At 41.4% G+C, this 10,317-nt stretch overlaps 1 protein-coding gene across 1 annotated transcript; it reads left to right on the forward strand. All coding sequences in view use genetic code 11, as the record gives it.

Annotated features, from left to right (window-relative positions):
- Window positions 1–6,294: 6,294 nt before the first annotated feature.
- EGR_01825 (hypothetical protein) lies at window positions 6,295–7,580 on the forward strand (the record flags this gene model as incomplete). The annotated part of the gene is made up of 3 exons (XM_024491074.1): window positions 6,295–6,366; window positions 7,178–7,333; window positions 7,533–7,580. The coding sequence occupies 3 exons, from the start codon at window positions 6,295–6,297 to the stop codon at window positions 7,578–7,580; spliced, it is 276 nt and encodes a 91-aa protein (XP_024354530.1).
- Between the last annotated feature and the right edge of the window lie 2,737 nt (window positions 7,581–10,317).

Here is a 10,317-nt window from a genome sequence, read left to right on the forward strand (position 1 = left end):
TTATGGCAAAAGTAGCTCAAATTCAAGTACGTGAATTTCTAAGCAGCCGTTGCAACAATCTTGGTTCAATATTAACAGAAGAGCAATCGCATAATTGAACTTTTAATAAATTGTAGACTAAAATAGCCTTTTGGAAACCTCATGCATTCATCAAGTTATTTCATCAGCAAAAGAGGGGTGGAGACGAAGAAGAGATTGTGTAAGAAACGAGGATAATGTGCATTTAATTATTCAAAAACCGGATTCTTAATGTAGTTGGACACTACTTTAGAGAAGGAGTAGCAAGTCATCACCTATTGGCTAAAAATGGCAATTAAACGACCACCTACAAACGTTCACAACTATAAGCTAAGGTAAGCGCCGAGACGTCTTCCATTCATCGTTTCAAATACCGTAATTAACACTGAGAGACATCAAAAGTTTAACGCAAATGATTTCAACTCTGGATTAACTAACTGAATGTCCAAATTGATCAAATGATGCGATTTTACTTCCATAAAATAGACTAGAAGCAACTGAAATGAGGTATACAAGGGTTGGTACAAGTCAATCACAAATAACCTGCTCCATGAATTAAGATTAATAGAAACAATCAAACAAGCCCTTCTAAGGAAATTTTAAGGTACAGAGACAGTAAGTCAAACTGAAAGACAGCAGGCCTCTCTTAGGATTGTGGCAGAAGGTCACAATCATAAAAGAAGCCTAGTCGTAATTGACTGGACTGTAGTCGACCTCCGATAGATTCAGCTTCCAATCAATTCCATATGTCGAAGACATCGATTTACAAAGAGAATTGTTTTCCTCAATTAAAGGAGCTGCAGATAATCCTCCTTGAAAGAACACCTGATAAGAGAACTTTTCTCAACGCAGTTGGCGCCATACATTCGAAGTTTTTTAAGCCTAAAGGTAAAACGCTCTACGCACCCGCATTCCTCTCCTAACTTCATCAAATTCTAATGAAATGTTTGAACTGTGGGACGGATATAAACTACCCCGTAAGATAAAAGTCTTTTTCTGTTGGCGTGAAAGGCCCGAACCGTGGTGCACAAATGGAGTAATTAGACTTTTGACACAGATCCAGAGAACTGGCTCACAAATGAGCCTTTGACAGTGGACTGCAGTGGAAGGGACATGTAAAGCTTTGGCGAGAAAGATAATCCGCTAAGAGTTCTGGTTCAAGTAAGTTTTGTCCAGGTTACTCTGAAACCCACCTAGTACCTACTTAAAGTAAGTAGAGCACAAATGATCCATTGATTCAAGTTTACTTGAAAGACTGTACATGCTTAAAAAGATTTCCTTCAAATTATTGATAGCACAATTCGAAATAATTCGTTCCAGTGACTTCTTAGTAGTGATTTATTATCAGACCCTTTGGAAAGAAGTTTGAAGAGTGTATACAATGATATAGCTCAGTAAGGTGCGAAAACTCGCATTTAGATCTAGCGAAGGCCCTTTATTCTGCTGCTCCTCTTTCCGTTGAAATTCCCAAAACAGGAATACTTTAAGACTGAGGGGTTCTCACTACATTTGATACGAGATTGGCATCCACTTAAGAGTTTCTAATGGTGGAGTAGAACTATCAATGCTTGAATCACCAGGTGCCCAGCGTTTAAAAACCTCGAAGACAACACCAGCATAATTTTGTTTATTCGATTTAGTGTGCAAGAGGGTTAGTTTGTATATGCATGTGACATGAAGCCGGGGCAGTTGTGCACAACTGCTGTTTATGATAAAGACAAATAGGGAACCAGGGAATCAATACTGTTTACAAAGTAGAATCTACAGAAACGACGTCTACGTGGAACTTTGTTTCCAATGAACCATCAAATAAACGCCGATGTCTCAACGCTAATGCTGCTGCGTACTTATCATCAATGACCAGTAAAAAGTAGGTTTCCAAGTTAATTAAAGAAGAATCTAATCTTAAATCCCCTCAGTCGAGGAATCCAGGGTGTGAACATAAATTGTCGCTAAAGGACCATAATAGGCCAATTTATCCCGGTTCAAAGTAAATAATTGTTGGGGAGCTTTCATCACTAGTGCAGATTCAGCAGAATGATTACATAAAGCATCAAACATTGACTTTCGCGATTTTGGTGGCGATTACCGTTCACAGCCAACTCGCAGTGGCCTTGAAAAGTGAACACCGGCTTGCCTGAGAACACATTAAAACGATGAAAAACTCGGCCTCTAGAGTTATGCTAACCCTACTTTCCCTAATATTGGTACTGACCACGTAAACTTCTATCATTCAGTGTTTGCTGCAAAAAGGTGGAGAAAAAACGATTATAAAGGCTAGTGCTGCCCTCCACACAGTAGTGATTGGTGGTCAAGAAAAGTTGAAATGGCGCGCGTGCCTGTATGAGAAGAAATCGCCCAGTTATTGTGCCACAACTCGTAGCATAGGAGCACGAACGAGGGCCACAGGCTGTAGGACTTGATTTCAATTTGGTTTGAGGATGAGATCCCTTGCATGATACTAACCCCCACCCACTGACATCAGGGACACGTGGAGGGTGACTCATCGTGTCAACCAAGACCAGTAATGGTCCCACTTATCATCTGATGGGAAAATCCTGATAACAGTATATAGGAGGGTGTAAGCAACAGTGCAAACACACACACACCGCAGCAAGATTACACACACAGTGATTGCCCATAGCATCTTTATTCTTACGAAGGTAGAGAAGGCAAAGGAAATAGTTGACCTGGTCCTTGAGATGAATAATTATCGAAATCACTCAGCCAGAAGAAATGATTCAACTTTTTGAAAAAAACGGTGGTAGTGGTAGAATATGAGACTTGCAAACAGATGAGGACTTTGGGCAGGCTAAACATGAATTTAGTTAGTGAAGATGTGATCGTTCTCACTAACCCATCTGAAAGTACGGAGAGATGTGACGAGAAAATGATTTTAAGGGTGAAATTATGGAAGGTGTGTACGGTATTTAGTGATCAGAGAGAGCTTACAAAAAACCGCATCAGTGGCACGTGGAATAGCCGAAATGCACCCACGAAGTCACCAATAATCATGAATAGTCGGGAAAATTTACATTTATTAATGCATCATGGTCATGCACCGGACCACTGACGAAAGAAAGCCAGGTGGTGGCGAAAAATCATTGCATGCACTTATCTTGAAGGTATCTGCGCTCAGCCATATCTAGGAAAGAGCCATTCAACGTGGTAGTCTTCTCCTTCAGGTAGACATGTGCATGCACCCACACAGGCTACACCACCAGCATTTTGGGAGAGAAAGTGGCATTTGCTAAACAACCTAATGGGACAAGTGCTAATTATCAGGTGAATGACATTAAATAGCACCAGGTTGATGATGAGGTTAACACTGATAACTTTCCTCTCTGTTAATTTCATGAAAACACATCAAATTGCGTGGAAGATACAAAAAAAGAACCCCATTACAAAATGCCATCGCTTCTTTACTTCAAGAAGACCTGTAGATTTTGACATTAAAAGGTATTCACGAAAGGCCAAGTTCATGTCATTTGTTGACGGGTCATAAATTAATATGCGAAAGTTAATAACGACGACCATTTCAAAAGTAGCAAGAAAGAAAAGGTTGTTTCTTGTTAGAAATTCACTGAATTACAAAACATAAAGTGACAAATTCAGGGGATCGACACTCAAATGATGGTATGAGCCCTGCTACTTTGTATGATGATCACAACAAACGACTCCCCTTGATTATGCAGAGCGGATGCAGGTTAATTAAGTATGGAGGCGACCGTTGAAGAACGCACCGAATAAGTGGCCAGCAATCGCATGCCAGATTTAATGAAAGAACTAGACTCAATCTTGCGCATCCACAGTTCTGCGCAGCTGAGGTACTCGGAAAGCAGCAGTTTCCGCTACCTTGACCCAAGAGGGTTATGTAAACGGAGCGCAGTTCTGACAGTGTTCTCCACTGTTAATGTCTTAGCACTAAGGCGAATCGCATCAGGTGACTGAAACACTGATTAGACAGACGCCAAATCACTCACCAAGTAAGTTTGCATAGGGGCATCATCTTCCCCCTCTATGTCAATACTTTTGGTCAGATGAGATCTCGCAACCTAGGCCACGTAGCGTCAATAGTTGATTTAAAATGTGATAAGTTCATTAGTATGAGTGCAAATGAATTTCCAAACATTTCTAATAAACAAGTGACATTCAGAGTTGAATTACAGAATCGGGAAATCTGATGTTCAAGTATATGTATTCCTCCATTCACTGATTCTTTTTAAACTACTAGCTGAGGGGAAGGCGTCAAGAAGTAGAGACAAAAAGTATGAGATCAATTTTCACGGGACTATAAAAATAGGATTTAAGAGCCGCCAACTAATTAACATAGGCAAAAGCTCACCAAACATCTCCTCAGTGTTCATCCGAGAGACTGTGGGAAAGCAATTGAAAGACCGAAGTAGCATTCCGGCGGGGCTTTTGTGTGGATGCGTGAGTAGAATGAGTGAGTGTATTCCAATTAACCAGAGAGAGAAGAAGACTCGCAATGCGCCTGGCCCACCGTCTCCGTCATCTCATTTGCGTTTTACCATAATGGGTCAGGCAGCCTACGTATGCGCGTGTACCCGTGCTACCACGTCCACCATCCAATGACAAGACTAGTCTGCTGATTGGATAGTCCTGACCAATCGAACGATGCGATGAATGGGCGGACAGTGCACGGGTATTTTGCTTTGCCTGTGCGTCACGCGCCGGGGGCAGGGGCAGGGCGGCGGTGCCCACATTGGACGACAATTATCAGAGGGCGACTGGCAGCTGGTAGCTAATAGCCGGTGACCGATTTAGGGAAGGCGTGCTCTGACTCCATTTTTTCAGAATGCCCTGTCATCTGAAGTAACCCCTTCATGCTGCATGTGGTTCGATTGCGTTAACTTCAGATTTAGGTGCTACGCTGATCTTCGTGAGCATTTAAATGTAGCTCCAACATAGAGTTTGCATATTGCATCAGCGTGAGCTCCAATCCGGTGGGGCAATTTCTTGGTTGATTTATCGTTCAGAACACATTCGAACGATTTGAAACTAGGGACTAGTGATTACTCGCCATCTTTACTCGTGGAACTAAGGTTTTGCGGAAAGAAACTTGTCCCCAACAAAGGGAGACTTTAATTCAAGTATTCCATTTATAAACAACGACCTACTTTTACTACCCCGATTAATAAGTAGCTTTGATGTAATGAAAAAGGTGAAAGGTACGTACGGTGCACTAGGAATTGCCACTAGTTCACAGCGGTGCAAAACCAAGAAAAAATGCGTTTCTACTCAAAACATTCTACTTACTAAATATGCGTAGCACCTTCAGCAACAAATAAATAGCCAAATATCCTAATCAAACGAAGTGACTTCACAAAGATGTCCCCAGTACCAAAAAAGTTAATTGCACCTTATACCAAAGGAGGAAGCAAACCTCCAGTTAGATTTTAATTAAAATGCTCATAGTTGGCCCAGAGTAGTGTAAATAAACAAAATTTAGACGAACGAAGTTGGAATCTCAAAAAGGTCAGATAAACGCCGCGGTGAGCAATTGCCAGATACACAACAGGTTTGCTTGCCTCGAAGTGAGAACCATGTTGCCCGAGTGACATGCGCTTTGATCGGTAGGCAGGGTAAATCAAAAAAAGCTCCTACAGTCTTATACTTGCTTAACAGAAGCTGTTTTGGAATCAACGCTCATAACGGGAATGGAAAAATCGACCAAAACAAAAACGCTGAAAACTATGGTCCATCAATAAATAAAACAACACAAATTCTCCATTCAGAGACAAGATAATCTAATTTCTCAAGAAGAACCTGCACAGTTCGTGCGTGGTAATGATTCGCAACATAAACAATTCATTCCACTTCATGACGGAGCCGGTATGCTACTATAAAAGTAATAGCAGTATGAATTTAAACAAATTTTAAATTAGGGATAGATGTGCAATGTATAAAGATGGTCTATGCAATTAAAATACTAGAGTTGGCGTGCAAAAGTACCTAAGAGCGGCCGAAAAGTGGGAAACTCGAGGTATTTTCCACCAGGAGATTAATGGATTGCACGCCGCTTCGATTCAGACACTGATAACCAGGCCATTTTGTATATTGTTTAGAAGAATAGGAGGTAGGTAGCTATGACCCATATTTCAGCCGAATGCACTAACTTGAACCCAAGCCACCTCTGTGGCAGTGGCGATCGTGAGGAGAAAGGAGGGAGAAAGCCTTAGAGGGGCTGGCAACTCCCAGTGTTTTTGAAATGCGAACGTTAGTAGACAATTACATACAAACTTTTTAACCGGAATGCGTATGGCACATCCCCTCAGCAGTGTCGAACATCGGATTTCCCTCTCCCCCAGAGCACTAACGCCACAAGTGAAGAAACTAGAAATACGGACAATTGGTCGACTGAAGATTATACGGAAGTTCATTTCCTATGATAGGGAATTAAAACCCTATTGCTTTGAGTTAAGTAGATGCAATGCTGGGTTTATGTGACTGTTACATAGCTGATGATTTAGAAGACACGATAGGAGTTGCCGTCCTGCTCTGACGGCAGAATATGTCATTCAACAACTTATTATATAGTTTTGTGTTTCAAAACCTTGTATTACTCTCAAGTGAAGAATTTTGACACTTCTGACTTAAAAGAATGATAAAAAGTTGGATGCAAGATCTCAAGATTGAAAACAGTTAGATAAAGAGGAGGAATTACCGATCCATTGGATCGCTGGCCTGATACTCAATGGAGTGTATAGAATGAAAGTACAAATTATTGTTTGTTTCCAGGACAGAGGCAGCAGTAAGAAAAGAAAACAGGTCACAATGAACCGTAGAAACGTGTATACGCGCGTCAGCAACAGTAAAATGACTCCACACAATTTTGGGTAAGCTCTTTCTGAGAAATCCCCAAATTCACTCTCCTCATCCACCCAATGCCTCGGATGGTGGATTAAAAGCAAGCGCCCCGTAACCGTGGCTCAGAAATTCCGTCATCGGAAGAGGTCACCAAGACGAAACAAATGGAGCAAGGGGCTAGATGAGAGGAGAAAAAAGACCAAAAGAGGGTAGGGAACGTGCGCGTGACTGTAAAGAACGATGTTGGGAGAGCCCAAGCGATGACGCATTCTGACTTGATGGTCTGTGTACACGCCGCACCCACGGCCGCACGACAACGCATGCGCAGGTCTGGCTGACTCACGTTCTCTCGCCGGGGCCGGAGAGCTGCCACAAGGCTGACTCCGATGGCAGAGGCGAGACACCGTGTCCACTGTTAACCACTCCGCCTGATCCTACACCAACTCCCCTAATGGGGATCTTTAACCTTGAAACCAAAGTGCAGGTGATTGTGTGCCCAAGGCAACAAGTTACTTATCAATTGTAAAGTGATATCCATCTTAACTTTATGAAATTGTGCAAGCTTCTGAAGTCTCCCACAAAGCAGCCCCACAAGGATGGTACGAAGCTCTGATGAAGTTATCCATGCTAACAATACTAGCCCTTCCCTACCTGCAGACTCGTATGGCTTATTCCATTTTTAGGGTTACCTTGGTCGCCGCCTCGAAGTGACAATTAAATTTCAGAAATAATTACGGCAGAACGGCCGCAGATGATAGAAATAATCTCACCTTTAAATGTGCGTAGATAAAACTTGGTCAAAATATGTGACCACGACCAAGTCCACTCATCTACAAGGATGTAAATCCACAATCCACCTAGACATCAAGTCAAAAATGCGCAACATGGAGATAGTTGTGAAGATGGGGATGACTGGGATACTAAAGATCTATATCTATGCCTAATTTAAAATAACTCAATGTGATAGCCTGGTTTGATAATACAAGACCGCGCATTGATCGATGTTGAATGCTTTTCAATACACGCCGTCTTCCCTTCACACTTGAGACGATTGTCTCCAAACCCAATACAAGCTGCACACGGTATGAAAGAGCTTGAATTGAGTAGGTTTTAGTCTTTTAACCATTCTATGACAATTGCCTAACGGTCCAAGAAGTGGTAAATATTGTCTCATCTTTTAAAACTGATTGCCTTGCTTAAACAAACGGTGGGTCCAAGCTTCTAGCAAATTTCGAAAATAACGTTCCCTTTCAGTACGTACACCCTTGTCCTCGTTTGTAAACGCGGCACTGTGCATAACACCCACTGTTATATCAGACGTCCTATTCGTGCTAAAAATATGCATCTCTGACGGCGCATTCGAAGTCCAAAAAAAGGGTGAAGCTTAACTAGAATCTATGATAAATCTCATTGATGCGCTTCCACGACAAATTGCGGATTTCAAGGGACATTACATTTGTCTAATTTCGATAGTGAAGAGAAGGATAAGTTTAAGTGGCATTCAAAGATAAAAGGGCAAACCCAGAGAAGGAGCCAATGCAAGCTGACATACCGGATTGCAATTCAGACTTCCAGTAAACGACTGGATGATAATACCTTTCGATAACTACCCCAAATAATTTACTAGAGGTTTGATTCCCCAAAGAGTGATTTAAAACCACCAACGCGTGAATGAGGCAAGATTACAATGGGGTAGGCCTTGGCGGTAGGAAAACATAAAAAGGGGAGTACAGTGTCACAAAATGGGAATCAGAATAGTTCAACAGGTCTGTAAGGAGGTTTACAATATTTTAGCAACGGGGCAATACTTGCAGTCAACGGATATACCAGAGAGTTACTACTTAGTGGGACGTTAGGTCATTGAAACTTATTGAAATAGACCAAATAAGAGCTTATAATCTAAAAACTCTCTCCTAATATTGTCGCTAGTCGAGTTTACAAATAATAAATCTGCCTTCAAGTGAGGACTGCAAACTTGTATTCTTTACGGCTCAGTGAACCCGACACGGAATACAGTAACTTGGTGTACAGACTTGAAGGCTAATATCAAGAACTCAAAAACCCCCAACACGGCCAATAATTTCATCTTTTAACATGCAATGACTGTTTTCGGAAAAATCAACCGCCCCGGGTGCTTATATGTCCATAAGTCAGTGCGTACTGTTGATGGGGGAAGCAAGGATATCCAAGCGGCTACTTCATGTCACAAATTATGCATTTTCATCATTTCTTAGGATTTGCATAAAGAAAATACGTTTGAAACTGTTAGGTACGTTGATAAGTAAACTAATAAGGAAGCAGTATTTTCTTACTACATTACCCCAATTATTTGGAATAATTTCATGACATGTCAGGAAAAAAGTAACACTGATGGATAAAAAATATCCATTTCGCAAAGTAGATTAATAAGGCACAAAAAGTGAGCTTTAACCAACCCAAAACTAGCTGCGTAAGTTGGCATCTGAGCATGCTAACAGACAAATGCATCTAGGATCCTCCAATGAAAGATTTGCCTAAAAGAACTGAACACTAAAGGACCAAACACCGTCTTTTGAGGATTGCGACTATTAAAACATCAGCCTCACGAACATCGCTAAGCTTCATGTTAATATAAAACTTAATAGTTGAAGGAATTAAAAGCAAATGAAAACCCTTCCTAGCCCCTAAGGTAGAAGTTGAACTCAATAGGTACATCTGAACCAGTGGGTTAAGCTATCCAGTTCTGACAGATCACATTTCGCAGTAACGGGATAGCGAGATATCGAAGAAGTAAAGCACCTGCTTGATAAAGTGGTAAAAATGGAGAAATATGCAACGCCGTGGTTAAGAGTTAAACATGTCAACGGAAAGGCAAACAGTAAGTGATGAGAAACACGTATAATTGATTTAGGTTATGCAGGTAACAATACCGCCATGCAGTCCTAAGTGGACTCTGTACCAGGAAGTGACTACCGAAGAGAAACAAAAGTATAAGTCACATTTCCAAACATTCAGAACAATCTATTCCTTAATGAGTAATTCGGGCATTTTGCTGTCGCAACCGGAGTACATCTATAAACAAGTAGCCTATTATGCGTCAAAAATTAGCAATTTTATCTCAAGAAAGTGTAGAAAACGACCATTAACGCAAGATTTTTACACTGTGCGGTAAAATCTCAGAAACTATCGAGTTAAGCAGAATCGCCCTATGAACCCGAGGATACTGCTTTAAATGCCAGTTAACACATCAACGCAGAGTTGTGAGATAGACAAGGTGAAAAGCTTTGAAAGTGAAGCTTAGTGCGAGGGTTGCCTGAAACATAAGCTTCCCGCTGAGTCGCACACGAGGACAAAACCGAGGCGATCCTGACGGCAGAGATGAATGTTTGAACAACTGCATCTACTATTATCGGTTGACTAACACCAGGGCCATATTTGCATAAACACTTGTTGGCAGATGACATTAGAGTGAGATTGGATGGGCCACAA

Source organism: Echinococcus granulosus (assembly GCF_000524195.1).
Source record: "Echinococcus granulosus chromosome Unknown EG_S00007, whole genome shotgun sequence".
NCBI lineage: Eukaryota > Metazoa > Platyhelminthes > Cestoda > Cyclophyllidea > Taeniidae > Echinococcus > Echinococcus granulosus.